We start from the raw sequence: 14533 nt of genomic DNA on the forward strand, positions 1-14533 counted from the left end.
CGCTCCGTTGCCGCTGGCATCCGCCGCCGGGCAGCCGCTGCCATCGGCTAAAGCTCCCGCCGCTCCCCGCCTCCATCCCCGCCTCCTGCAAGCGTGAGGAACCCACGGGGGGTGGCTGTGCGTGCAACCAGCAGGCGAAAAACACACCCAAAACTCTCTAGATCCATAAATAAAACCCTAACGTAAACCCGCTTGACCTAATTCAAGACCCTCCGGGGGTGGAAGGGACAGATTGCAACGGGATTAAGCTGGCCTGGGAGATTTGCAGTGGTCTGGATGAATACCAGGTACTGTGCAAAGTGCAATATCTAGGGAGGGGTGGGCAATACCTAGACGAGGGAGGACGGGTGAGGGGAGGCCGAAACACACCCTAAGGCACATTTCGGCTCTCGCTCCTCCCCGCCCCCCCAGCCAACATCCCCACACAGGGTGGTTGTAGCATCCCAGCACGTAAATCCAGTTGAATAAAATCATAGCCTGAAACAGGCCATGAAAATAGTCTGCCATTCCCAGTTCTCGCTGGTGACTTGGTTAAATCCTGGAGAGCCCATGTAAAATCCTACTCAGCACCCCCATATGTCAAAATCTGTAGAGGTCTCTACGCATACATGAGTCGTCAGACCTGAAACTAAATATCTAGAAGTGAGGAAGCAGCTGCTTTTTTCACCTTATTAACCAAGAAGGGAAATAACAGGAGTTTGTTTGACTTTAGGGATGCAGCACAAGTGCCCTACTCTGTTTGGCCCCAAATCCAGCATCCACATAGCAGGGACAAACCCAGGCTCTTTCACCGCTGTTTGAAGATAAGTGAGCAAGCAAGATGAGAGCTGTCACAATGTTTTATATAGGAATTATACTTTCAACAGGAACGTATCGACCTTTGAAAGATCACCCTAAGAAGTGGCAGGTCCTCATAAGCAGTTGATCCAAGAAAATACACTTCTTTTGCAAACACTTTGGTTATTACTCAGCGTTTCACACTGTGGTGGCAAAACAACAGAACAAGCTCTTCAGTGCCAGAGCACCATAAGCAATAGTAATATTTTTATTCTGTAGTCTTTATCACAGGCAATTAAGTAGAATAAAATGTGATAGTGTTGGAGCCAATAGCTGAACTGGCTGATACAGCAAACAAGAAGGTACAGAAAGAGCACTAAAATAAGTATGGGAAAGTGCACTTTCCTCTGGCCACCTTTTCCAATCGCTTTCCCGCTGCAGAGTGAGATGTCAAACTTTTAAAAATAAAGTTGATCCATAGGTTCTCCAAATGGACTATTGAGCAACACCTGGCAGGAAGGCTATTAAGAAGCCACCCTGTGACGTGAATATAAATGGATGCAAATATTGTCCTTGGTTGCATCAGTGTGCTACCATGCTGCCCTCGGGCTAGCTGCTCTGTAGCAGCCTTTCCTAACACCAGTGGGTTTCAGAAAAGGTATGCCAGCAATAAGTGGCTTTATTTTTACTTAAACCTGCCATAGGTTTTTATATTAGAAACTGAACTCATCTTGGTTAGTCACTGGCTCTGTGCATCCATTCTATCAGTCAGGCTTTGCTGCCAGCACTGTGGTGATGACAGTCTCTGATGCTGGGGCTCACTGTGTAGAGATTTCATATTATAAACAATGAATTTTTAATCAGGTAGATTTGTTGCCTGACACCTGAAGGAAAGCTCCAGCCCTGCCTTCCCTGGCTAGATGGGCTGACTTCTCCTTTTTCTTGCCTTCTGAACAGCTCGTGTTCAGTACTCGGTTTAATTCCTTGCTCTCCCCTGTACATAAAGTGCTGTCAGCTGAAAATTAACACAACAGCTCACTGAGTGAAACAGTAACCTTGGCAGTTAGTCCTCCTGCATGTGTCCAACCCCTACATCATCCGTAGTCAGAGGAGATGCTGAGGCTGTATTTTGACTGGGGATGGATTTTAACGTTCACTTGGTAATCTCATTGGTTTTGAAGTTCTGCACAAATAACTCGGTCACGGCTCAAAGGCTGCTTGAAATCAGTTGGAAGAGAAAAATTATCATTGATGCTTGATCTGCCAGAGAGCAACGCTGGGTACTCGGGGCCTGTTGTGAAGATTTTAGCGCTGCTATCACCTGTTGAGGGCAGGAGTCAAGATACAGGCTCCACGACTATGGGCTGCATCAGGAGCATCCAGCATGATGTTAATGCCTGGATGAACTTCCCAGCAGCAGGACAACAGGTTGCTACCTGCTTTTACAGGCCCTTTCTTGATCCATGACTGAGGGGCAGGCTTACCTGTGGCCAATTGCTGAACACCCACCTTGTAGTGGCAGCTTGTACAGCTAGTTGTTGTACACTAGCTGTTGCAGCTAGTGTAGTAGGCAGCTTGTACAGCCCATGGCAAGTATGCCCCCGCCTCTGTCGTGTACCTCGAGGCTGGACAGCCCCTTGGTGGCGTCCGTCACACCTGACATGAATGGGCTCACACATCCTCGTTTCCCGCAGAAGTCTAGCAGTGGCCCTCGTGATGTTCATCGTGGAGCTGCCTCGCACTGTCTTCCATGAAAGTGCCTTTTCGAATAGCAAATACATACATATAAAATAACAAAATGCCTTTTTAAAACAACACTGTCATGCCTGCCAGAAAGCAGACTGGTCTTCAAAGGGAGATAGAGCTGGCGGGTAGAAACACACGTAGGAGCAGAGGAACAACCAAACCTGCCCTTTTGTCCAAAAGGAGAAATGTAGGGGAAGCTGAAAAGTTTCCACAGAATGACATCCATGCCTGCAGCAGGCCAACCAGCTCTGGATGCCTGTCTTCCCTTCCCTTTGCTCCTCATCAGGACTGTTTCATAGGTGATGCGGGAGGGTGCAGTGGTGAAAATCGGCTACTTCACTGGATTGCTTGTTAAGCCAGAGGGAGCTCAAAAAAGTGGTTTTGCAGAAAAGTATTTTGTCAGTTTCAGCAGGAACACTGTGACATATCCCCACGCCCAGTACAGGCATTCTAAGACCAAAGGAATATGAAACACAAACAGTAAAGCAAAGTCTAGGAAAATAATACACAATCTCAGCGCTGCTAATTCTGGAGTGGGATGAATCAATAATATTAAAAACTATGTTTGATGTGCTTTAACATTACATTAAAAAAAAAAAAAGAAGTTCAACTCAACAGTAAAGTGGTTTTAAGAGGTAAACCCACCAAAGTAATTCAAACCGCAATTCCAAAGCAAGCCATGCAGCTGCATTTCCTCTGGTCTTTTAAACTTACTAGAAGCTTTCACATTTGTGGAAATGAGAGCAGAGAGGAGAGAAATTAAAACAGCTACACCATTTTATTTCTCATAGCATAGGAAAATCCCGCTAAGCATTTAGTCTGTCAGCTCAGACTAGCTGCTTAGCCCAGTCTGCATGTGTCATGCTTTACCAGAATTCAACTTCTCCAGCATAATTTTTAAGCAGCGGTGAAGTTTGAAGAACACAATGAAGGGAATGGCAATTGAAAACTAAGCACACTGGCTTTAACAGAAGCAGTTGCTATATTTAGGCTCTTAACTCAAAAGAACTGCCTAGCTACCTCAAGCTTAGGATGACAACTGTGCATTTAGAAGCTCTTCTTAAGTGTGACAGATAGCAATCAAATTTTCTTTTTGTTTTAAGTCAACATCCAGCCATGGAAGTACTTTCAATCACAAGTTACAGCGAATGAATTAAAAAAACCCAAACCCTAAAACATGTTCCTGCTAGGTGACAAGTGTCTTTGAAACAACATTATTTAGAAACTGAACACCCTTCTTCCAATAGACATGGCCACCTACGAGCCACACAGGACAGATCTGACTGCCCCATTTCCAGTGCTGTTGAGGTTGTGCCAAAGGTAGTTTCTGGTCTCTTTAGGGCCAATAACAGAGCCCCTCAGCACTTTGCACACAATTTTGCACACGACTACCAATAAAGAAGTTCTTATTTGGGTACATTCTTAGTATTTTTTTCATAGAAGCTGTAAAATTGAAACAGAAAAGTACAAAAAATACTGTCTTGGGGATAGAGAGGATTTCAGACATGGCCAACAGCAAAGTGATATGATTATACCTCTTTGTGCTGTCTAGATGCAAGTCTGTGAAGGAGCGGTGTGGTCGGTCAGTTGTGAATCCCGACACATGCAGCCGACACTTGAACGGAGTCACAGTCATGCGCAGTTGTTTTCATCCATGTGAGTATCTGCAGGCTTCCCTGGATTACTTGGGTCTTCAATTAGGTTAATCAAGCCCATGAAGGTTTTCATACGCCAAGTATTTGTGGCACCAGGTACTAAGGCAGAGGAGGTTGCCCTGGGTGGTTTTTGTTTGCTCATTTTTGAACACCCAGGTGGAGTGTCCTTACTGCCTTCTTTCATGACCCCCTGGTCATGATTTTCTCAAGCTGGGTGGCTTAAGTAATACTATTAAAATAACTGCAAGTGCTTTCTGCAGTACTGGGGGATAATCAAGTGGGTGAAACCCACTGTAACCCTGAAAATTCGGGGTAGTGGACTGCCAGAGAAAGTGGAACTAACTACTCAATAAACAAATACACAGTAAGGAGCAATAACTATGAGAGTGTGTTAATCAGGCCAGAAACAGAAATACTTCTACTTGTTACCAAGAACACTGAGTTTACTACTCAGGACTTACCTTGCGTGTTGTCGTACAATGCTGTAATTATAGGGAAAGAACCCACCTCAAATAAATGTATTCTTAAAATAGCATTTTGTTCTCTCCCCTTATTAATAGCTTTAGTGCAACGTAAAAACATAAACCAAGCCTCAGACCTTAATTGACAGTGTTGAGAATCTGCAGGTCAATTCAGTTGCCATGTGTATAAATGTGTGTAAGGCCTGAGGTTTTCTTCCTCTCAGAAAATAAAGGCAGTATGGGTTTTCTTTTCTTTTTTTATTACTGTGGTATCAGCTACCCATTTTACACCTAGTTTTCTGTTTAAATCTCTCTCCTGCCTCAACCCAGAGCGTAACATGAAATTAAGTCACACATTTTGAAGTCTCCATATATGCTTATTTAATTGACAAACGAGAGCCAGTGTTCTTCTTAGAAGGAGCAAACCCCCAGCTCCTTGCTCACAGGTGAGAAGTTAGCTAAAATCAAGCATCTTGCATTTTTGATGTATCATGCAGCTGAATACATTGTATCACATCAAAGTAACCTTTTGGAGAACTTAAATTCCAAATTCCAGCTTTTCAAAGTACCATAGGTATTTAGTAGTGTAAGTTACATGAAAAAGGGCATCTTGCTCCCTTTACCATATCTGTTGTTCATTTCCATGAGATCGGCTATGCAGATGAAAAATTACACTAAACCCCCCTAAGCCCATATAGTAAGAAATAATCACATTTGATTTGAAAATGTAAACATCATTTTAGGAATCCTTAAAAATAAAACAAAAAAAAAAAGCAAAGATCACGTTGGACCTTTGACAGTAAGAAGTGTAAAACTGACTGTGGAGTGAGCAAGATGCTTTTAGAAAATTACCGTGTTTTAAATGTATAGATTTGTTTGAACAGTCAAACACATGTTTGTATCTGCTCCGATTTAAGAGAAAAGGAAAAAAAATGGAGGAGAAAAAAGGCAGGAGGATTAGAACAGAAGTAAAAAAGGAAAAGGAAGGAAAAAAAAAAAAAAGACAAATAGAAAAAGCCACCACCTTTTTCAGCTCTTTTAGCCATCACCTCAATTATAACCATCCTCTCAAGTTCTGAAAGCGGCTGGCTTTAATAAAAACCCCATAATCAATAGGCTTACATTTTTATGTCTCTCACTAAAATAGATATAAAAAAGTGTAAAATTTAAAATTGCAATATAGCTGATATAGAGCCACAGCAATGCCATTAATGGTCCAGTTTCCAAGTGTAATTCAACACCTGCCAATAAGCTGGTTTTGCACTACACAGAAAACCAGGCCAAAACCTAAAAAATAAACCCCCACAATTCATTAACTTGATTTGCTTTAGTCATTTCAGGTATCTTGGAGTGGTTTGCACTACTAGCAGCATGTGGCAGTAACATCAAGGAAACTATCCAAATGGCTCAGGTTTTAATTCCTCCCCTCTAGAGAATAGTTACAATTTTCAGAACCAGTACATACTCATGTTTGTTTCCATCTGGAGGCTCAAGTAGTAGTGATCATCAAATGAAACGTATTTCTGGGGTTAAGTGGGAAAATACCAACCTGGAACTAAGCTACGATCAGTTCTAACCCAAGTTTCTTCTAAATGTTCCTTCCGCGATGAATTCTTGAAACGTCTTTATCATTTGAGATGTTCCCCGCCCGCCTTTCTGAAAATGATTTGCTATCTGCTGTTATAGAAAGAGAGGATCTGAAATCAAGGTTAACCGAACTTTTTGGCTGGGGAAAGGAATACAGAACTCTCATAAATTTACTTGTCAGCAGCAAAAAGACTCTTCAAGTGTCTTAACCACTGTACAGCTCGATAGTTTTAATACTTCAACTTTTGGGGTTTCTTCCATTTTTCATTGTTGAAGAAATAATTTCACAATCTCAAATCAAAGTCAACACTGCAGTGAGGAGAGCTTTTCTACTTTATTACAAAGAGAAGAAGCCTTTATGTGGTCAGAAAATACAAGATTGATCTTTTTTTTTTTTTTTCTCTTCCTATGAAACGCTGCTGTTCAAACAGCCAGAGTGAATTGTCTCAGTTCACTTCTTTAAGTCCCATCACATTCACTTGGGTATGGATGTCCTTGGCTGCTGAAAATCTGGCCCTTTAGTGCACAGGGCGACAAAGAAGTCCCCTGACCAGCAGTTCCAGAATGTCCCGTTTTCATATATTGCATCCATGCACACCTCCTAAAAATGAGGTACAGCAGGGCAAACATTTTCCAAAATAGATGTCATATATATAATATATACACATTCGTACATACATACCTTTATTCATGTGATGTCCAAAAATTTAAAAAAAATGTACACATTTATTACAAAATCGTAACAAAGACTGGACAGTGTTTTGCTCATTCTGGAAAGATGAAGCTCAGTAATACACAACTCTGGAAACTAACCAGAGACTGTGGCAATATCTTTCTTCTAAACAGTCAGATATTCTTGCATTAAGCTTGGCGAAAACTGCCTTTCAAAAACAGAAGGGGAAGTAAAATGAAGGAAGCAAACCTTGCTCATCTTTCCAAATGAAATACGAGAAGGATCTTCACATAAAAATGCACAAACATTTTTTATTACCAATAGTGCTACAATGAACAATGCAAATTTCGTTGTCTAATTTTTTGTCTTTTTTCTTTTTTTTTGTTTTTACATTTTGGAAAACTAAGTGGTAAACGTTTGTCAGTGTACTCGCTTGTCTTTACAGACCCAAGCTTGTCTGCTGGCAAAAAATAAAACAAAAACAAAAATTCAGACCCTGCTCAAACTAAAGAAAAACAATTACAAATTTAGTTGTTGGGCAGCACATAAGTAGTAAGGCAGGACCTCAAATGGTGACCCTTCGCATGAGCCAATTGCCAGATCCTCAAGGAATTAAAACCAGGATGCCTGAGCCACATCAGTTCTGCAGTTATGTTGAGTATTGTGCTGAGACAGCCATACCCCAAGAAAAGGGAAGTCTTTAGAAGGCTTGCTGAGCAGGGTTGTAGTTGAAGGTTGATGGCAGATGAGGCCTTTCTTCTAATTTGTCATATTCCAGATGGAACTCCTAAAATTAAAATAAAAAGACAAAACCGAATCAACCAACCTGTCATTTAGCTGGTGAGACCTGGTCTTTCTACCAGCCACACTTGAAAAGCACAAACACAGAAGAGGTCAAGTCTTAAGGTAGAAACACATGATTTGGCTGTCTCAGATTCAATACTTTAAGCAAAAAGAAGTCAATATCCTAAGCCATCATACTGACAATATGCAAGTTCTCCTATTCTTTTCCATGCTACATTATTCTCAAAACCCTAGTTATGATCTCAAAGAATTTTATATATGTACACAGAGAAAACAAATAAACGACCACAGCACGAGCTGAACTATGAATAAAAGCTTCTGTCTTTCAATATATCATACGTACAGAGAAGACCTGAAGTTTGGGACTGTTTTGTGGCATATTATCAGACCCAATTGTAAGTCAAACTAGCTTAGGTTTCTCCTTGGGAAACACTATCTAAAATGCTAGAGACAAAGTACTGAGACCTACTTAAGCTAGAATTTAACAAAATATTCCACCTCATACTCCGATACGATGCTTCTGACTCACCCAAAGAGCTACATCCTGAGCAAACTGCTCCTGTATCACACTTGGCCGAGATCTTTCATGAGAAATTTTCTGTGTTTTATGAACAGCCAGAATAAACGCCTTTGCCCATGTACTTGGATGCCACACAAGCTACCACTTTGTAAATAAGCAGCTTTACTGTCTCACCAGCACAATCACCTGACTTCTGTTTGAGGTCATCTGGTTTGTGCAATTTTAAATCATTCAAGTGATCCAGTAGGAATGCTTACTCTGACTACAGCAGCTACTACAAAATGGTTCGTAACCACCCTCAATGCCTAAATGCATCCCAATTTTTACAGTGAAAAGAGCAGCCTCCATCCCTGTGACCTTAACTCATGCACACAACCCTAATCAGTGCACTTTGGCATTTTGTGCTTGTTTCTTCATTCATGCAAGAACGTCCAATGACTTGCTGAAATCTTGTATTTCTCAGATCGTTTCAGCAGTTTAACTGTCTCACTCCTATTTCATCTTCATTCAAGTAACACAGTAAGCAGAAGTTTCAGAATCGTCCTTCCAGGGTACTTCTTGGTAATTCAACAACAGCTACCTTGGGCATGCACATTATTTTGCCTAACTCAGTGGAGAACATCATATGCATCTGCAAAGCAAGTTTACCTATTTCTACCTAGAGATTCACACTAAGAGTAGTGAATAGACTATTTAAGAAGTCCCTGAAGTGATTTAACAGTGAAATATTCCAGTTTTGGAGGTAGCCAAAACAAATTAAAGACCAAGTCAATGCAAGACTCAAAATCTAGGAAATCCAATTCTCAGACCATTCTTCACTAAGGCAAAACAAAGCCCATTTAGCATCAAGAGAACATTCAGCATGGTAAGGAAACAAAGTAGGGGAAATGCTAAGCATTCAGTAAGTCTGTATTCCTCAGATAATACTGTCTCTAAACCTGGAAAGACCTAACAAAACCCTGCGAGGTTACAGCCATCTGCACGGAAGTGCTGCATATCTGCTTCTATCCTTGTTTCTCACTCTCTACTCTGACCAAGAGGTATTTTAGTTAGTTGGTGTTTTTTTGGGTGTGTTCTTTTATATCAGTGGTGGGTTTGTTTGTCTTGTTTGTTTGGGCTTCTTTAGGTCATACATACAAGTCAAGTGCTTTTGGCATTCCTAATTAACACTGTGTGCCAGCTGATGTATGCTCCCTTTCTGTGCAGATACACATGTGCCAATACTGAAGAGATGCTGGTTTAGGCTGGGTGGATCTTCACCAATTCTGAAGTCATTTTATAACAGAAACAAATACCACTCAAACTCCTCTCCCATTCATGACCTTCAAAGTTTCTGTTCTGCACATAATCATGGAAGGATCTGCAGATTACTATCAATCTATGTTTAGTTTCAATCAGTTACCTGGACCTCCACATGATGTGAAATGCCTTCAAAATTATCCATGGAAAAAAGCTATTTAAACTGCTAAGATAGTATCAGTAGCTTAAAAAGGGCTTTCCAAACCTGAGGTGGTTGTGTGCCTCTATTGGCAGTAGTAGCTGTGAATAAGGCGTGCGTCTGAATGAAATGTTTAGGAGCTTGGGTAGCTCTTGTGCATCACAAACTGGAAGCCCCACATTTAGAAGAAGCAATAGGATTCCCTACCAAGTTTCCTTTAGATGGGAGTTTTTACTTCAAACTTTCATTGGTTTTTAAAATAAACAGGCTTAAACCGGCCTGATTTTGATTTGCATCCCAGTGACAGCAATGCTCAAATCCAATATCCAGTAGTGTATGAGGACACCTCAAGTTATATCTGACAATATCAATAAAAGAACTCATTGACCAAATATTTTTGAAGACTAAAAGGCAATTATTTATTACATATAGAAAATACTTACATTACAGATATAGTTTATTATTTTGCTTTTGATTCCAGTGGCCACTGTGGTTTAGGATGTGAACAGTACCACTGATCTTTTTTAATATAAACAGATAAAAACAAAAATGTAAAAAAACCAAACAAACAAACAAAAAAACCCCAAAACAAAACAAAACCCCCAAAACCCAAAGAAGTACCATTTATTCATTGACAAACATCTGTTAAATTGTTTATTTTCTACATGGAAGTAATTTTTGAAAATTAAATACCTTTTATTAAGCAAGAATAGTGAATACTAAACGTGTGTGGAAACTCAGGAGCACACATGCAACACTAAATGAACTGCTCTATGCAAAGAAATCCGTCAATTCTCATGTCACTCTGAAAACTGATTTTGATGATAAAGTTACATCAGCCTGCACATGTAGAGATAATAATATGCAAGAATACTAGAGATAGAAGAGAACTGCTTAAGATGATCCACAGCATTACTAGAGTTAAACAAAACGTTAGCAGAATAGAAAGTGTCCTGAGGACAAAAATATTCTGGACTGTGTAAAGTCCACCAAAGCAGATGGTAGAAATCCCATGGCTAGCTCAAAAATTCCAAATGGAACCAAAAAACCCAGCATTTATGTTGGCTTAAAGATAGACGCAAAGACCCAGATTTAAATTACGGGGTCGAATTAAAATGCTATGGCACATCTCTATTAGAAGAACAGATTTAACGTTCTAGCTATTATGAAAGTATGTCAATGAATATTGATCTTAGAAGGAAAAGGAGTAATTTAATATAGGCAACAACCCTTACAAGCAAATAAATGCTTCTCTTCCATAAAGAATTCCATGTTTTGTAACTACAAAAATCAAAGTAAAAGGGTTTTATATTCTTGTTCCTTAAACAGGATTAATTCTCATTACTTTTCAAAGGAGAAATTCCAGACAGATTACTTCAGGCAATTCAAATCGGGATTTCAGGAAATACGCAATTGTAGAAAGCATTTCTGGTGTCATATCAACTTCCCTTCCTCTGTCATGTCTCCTCAACAGCAGCAAAATACATAGCCCAATCCTCAGTGAAAAACCAAAGTGTCTTTAACCATACTGTACTTCCCACATGCCCTAGGATGAAAAACCATATATCTGTAATCAGCATTCTCCTGCATTTTGTTTTGCATTTCAGGTGAATTTTACATTTACTGACATTCATATTTTTTCCACTATTTACTACCATGTAATGTATCAACATAGAATTAATCTGATTCTATTTCCTAACAGTTTAGGAACTCTCATTACTCAGCTGTTACACTGCATTTCCTTCTTCAGTCTATTATCAATTACAAATATAAAAATAGAGCTGACAGCTTAATAGAAAAGATAAATTAATTATTTAATATTTTCTTGAAGTCACTCTGTCTGCCGGGCTTTGTTAAAACCAGTCTAGGAGAGCATCAAGAAATCTGCTAGATCATGTCTGGTGTATGTTTTTACAAATATAGTCCTAAAGTTTAGTCGTATTATCTGAAGTAGAAAGTTGTATTTCAGTATCTATTGAAATGCAGTATAGTTTAAAACAGGTACAATAAATACGTAAGCTCATAACACACCACGTCTGCAAAGCACAACACATTGAAATATGTGCTGCCCTACATTTGAGCATATACACTAGAACAACAGACCAGTTTATAAAGTACTGTGAAAACCAACTGAATTTATACATGTAAGAGAGAGCAATTTACCAGAAATAATTCTTGTCTGACTGCTTCAAGAAAGGACTAATGAAACTGTTAAGCAAAAATTACTACTGCAGCCTTCTAAGGAACTGATATTCTCAGCACTCAGTAATAATGCAGAAGTTATAGTAACAGACTGCAATTTATCAGAAGACTTTTTCTCACAGCTTCTTGTATTTTGAACTTCCTGAAACATTAACACTTCCGCATTTGTTTGATAAAATTACTTGGCCAAACTTTGTTTTGCTTTCATGCAACACGGAGTTATGAAATACTGCTATTCTTGTTATGGTTAAGTCTACGTTAGTCTTCCTCCAAGGAAATATCAATCTGGAAATTAGTATTAGAGGTAACAACATTCCTTTTCAAAGCCAAGATCACACCAGGTATACATCTAAGTTCTTATTTATTTATCAAACATGGAAAGGTCACAGAAAGATTTCTAGCAAGTGATTCATTTCCCATGTAACAAAATAGCAATTTTCACCAAAATCCATCTCTAGCTTCCTGCTGTATTCTGCACCAAACTAAAATTAAACACAAATTAAAAAAAACACCAAAACTCCAGTTCCAAATTTTATATTAAGAAACACGCAAACCTAAAAGAAATTATCTCTTTGTATGGACATCAGGGAGGCGGGAAATCATGCTCCCTGTTTTTATTGCTGCAGGTGCAAAACCTCAGAAAACACTATCCCTCTCCTTACTAGTTATCAACTGCTCCTTAATGTTGGGGCAATTAATTTCAGGATGCAAAGTAAAAAGAAGAGAATCTGTGTAGGTCTTGGGCAAAAGCATTCGGAGAATAGTAGTGATTCATCTCTCTCATGTATCTCTCTCACCACAGTATTTTCAGGAATGCCTAATAGGTGAAGCCAGCTCTACTCTTTAAGAGGAAGGATGTAGTGTGCTAATTGGCACTCAAGTACTGGATGCCAAATTTCAGGACAGCACTCAGGACTCCAAATACAGATAATACTGTCTTCAAAACTAATGTTTAAGCATCAAGTAGTAACTTCATACATCTACTATAGGTAGAAAAAAAGGAGACACTAAAGAGGTTACTACCCTTACACAACAAGCACCACTTCTTCCTAGTAAAAGAAATGTAAAGACTCAATTCCATTGATATATGAACCTACATGAGGCTCTTACTGCTCATAAATAAATGGAATATATTCAGTTGACTCCAAAGAAGAAATCTATCCTTTCAAAAGGTACTTATTTCCCCTCTGATTATCTTATGTAAAAATAAGGTAGCTTTAAATAGTGTCTTGGGAAACCTAAGGAAGTACACCAAGCTACAAATTAAAACTTTCCTTCTGTTTTGGGTTTTGTTTGTTTTGTTTTTGTTTTTTTTTTTTTTTTTTTTTAAGGGAGCAGTGCTTTTGCTTAGAAGTTTTGGAATTACCTTGCATTTATGAAAAGCCATACAAGTCAGGCTTGTCATTAAAAACTTCAGTTACAAAATCTTGGTCCTTATGGTCACAAAGGCAGAAGAGGCAATGAGTTACACCTGCAAATGGATTGAATAACCTCCCCTATCATTTGGGGCAACTAAAATGTTAATTTCTGAGAGGAGCTTGCACAGACTAAGCAAACTTACTGCGGGAGAGAGGAAGAAAGAAAAAAAAGAGTATTATATACAGTTAATCTCTAGATGACAGCAAATCTCAGTATACAGAGGGGAGAACTCTGAATTTTATTCCCTTTAATTTAAAGCTGATGTTTAAAAACACATCAACAGACACGTAACTATTTAATGAAGTATTTCACAATCTCCAAGTGCATAGATGCAACTTGCTCACAGATGTAAAATGTCTATTCAGGAAAAAAATCATGAGTTCGGCTCCAGGTGACAAGATTTCCAATTAAACTAAATATGTAAGGATGTGGAACCACAAAACATAGTTTTGACATGCTGGAATCACATCTGTAAGTGCAAAGCTTCAAGATTAATCTGGTCTGATCTGTTAAGTGCTTTTTTCAGAGAAAAGCAGGAGTGTGATACTCCTGTGACCTACAGAAGGTCTGATATGGAAGTTCTATGTTCCTCTTTCACTGATGAATCCAACATGTCAGCTAAAACTTGAAACAAAATCATGCCACATCCATAAGATCTTATGTAGCTAAACTTAAATGGGGAGTAAGATTCTTGACAAATTGTTTAACTCAAACAGATTCTAGGTAGGTGAAATCTTGTATGTATATGTGTATTACGTGAATGTATCTTTTTTCAGCTCCAGCTGAAGCTGAAGGCATCACCTTGTCCAGCAGCTAATTTCAGAAGAGCACACCTCTTGCCAGTTAGTGAACATTAGCACTCCTGAGATACTCAGACAGTGTTCTGGCACTTGAAAAATCTTAGCTTTAGCAGGTAAAAGGAATCACGATCCAGCCAGCAAAAGACATTGCATGATACAGTCTTAAAAGCTAAAAGCTAGAACTGGAAGTTGGATGGTCTTAGAGGTTGGAAGATACTGGAAATTAATTATTTAATATTAATTATTAAATATTAATTTTTCATTTTGTAAATGAAGCACAATGCTATACATTTCTTCAGCTAACAAGTAAAAGGTGAACATTACTGACAGTATTTACAGACAGAAAGGAACAATGAGATTATGAAAAGTTTGAAGGGAAGACTGTAGATTTTTTTAATGCCTCTTGGCCTAGAATACAGAAAACAAGTATCATGAAAACATGACTCCTCCC

The 14533-nt window shown here is 39.0% G+C and overlaps 1 protein-coding gene across 5 annotated transcripts in view; it reads right to left on the reverse strand.

Annotated features, from left to right (window-relative positions):
• Window positions 1-6342: 6342 nt before the first annotated feature.
• The window catches only part of CNOT2 (CCR4-NOT transcription complex subunit 2), a 93608-nt gene continuing 85417 nt past the window's right edge, over window positions 6343-14533 (reverse strand). For all 5 annotated transcript variants that reach the window (XM_080630118.1, XM_080630119.1, XM_080630115.1 and 2 more), the window contains one exon: window positions 6343-7686. In XM_080630118.1, coding sequence (XP_080486244.1) covers window positions 7600-7686 — 87 coding nt within the window. In that variant the 3' untranslated portion in view covers window positions 6343-7599. The remainder of the gene's footprint in view (window positions 7687-14533) is intronic.

Source organism: Psittacula echo, assembly GCF_963264785.1.
Source record: "Psittacula echo genome assembly, chromosome: 1".
Classification (NCBI taxonomy): domain Eukaryota; kingdom Metazoa; phylum Chordata; class Aves; order Psittaciformes; family Psittacidae; genus Psittacula; species Psittacula echo.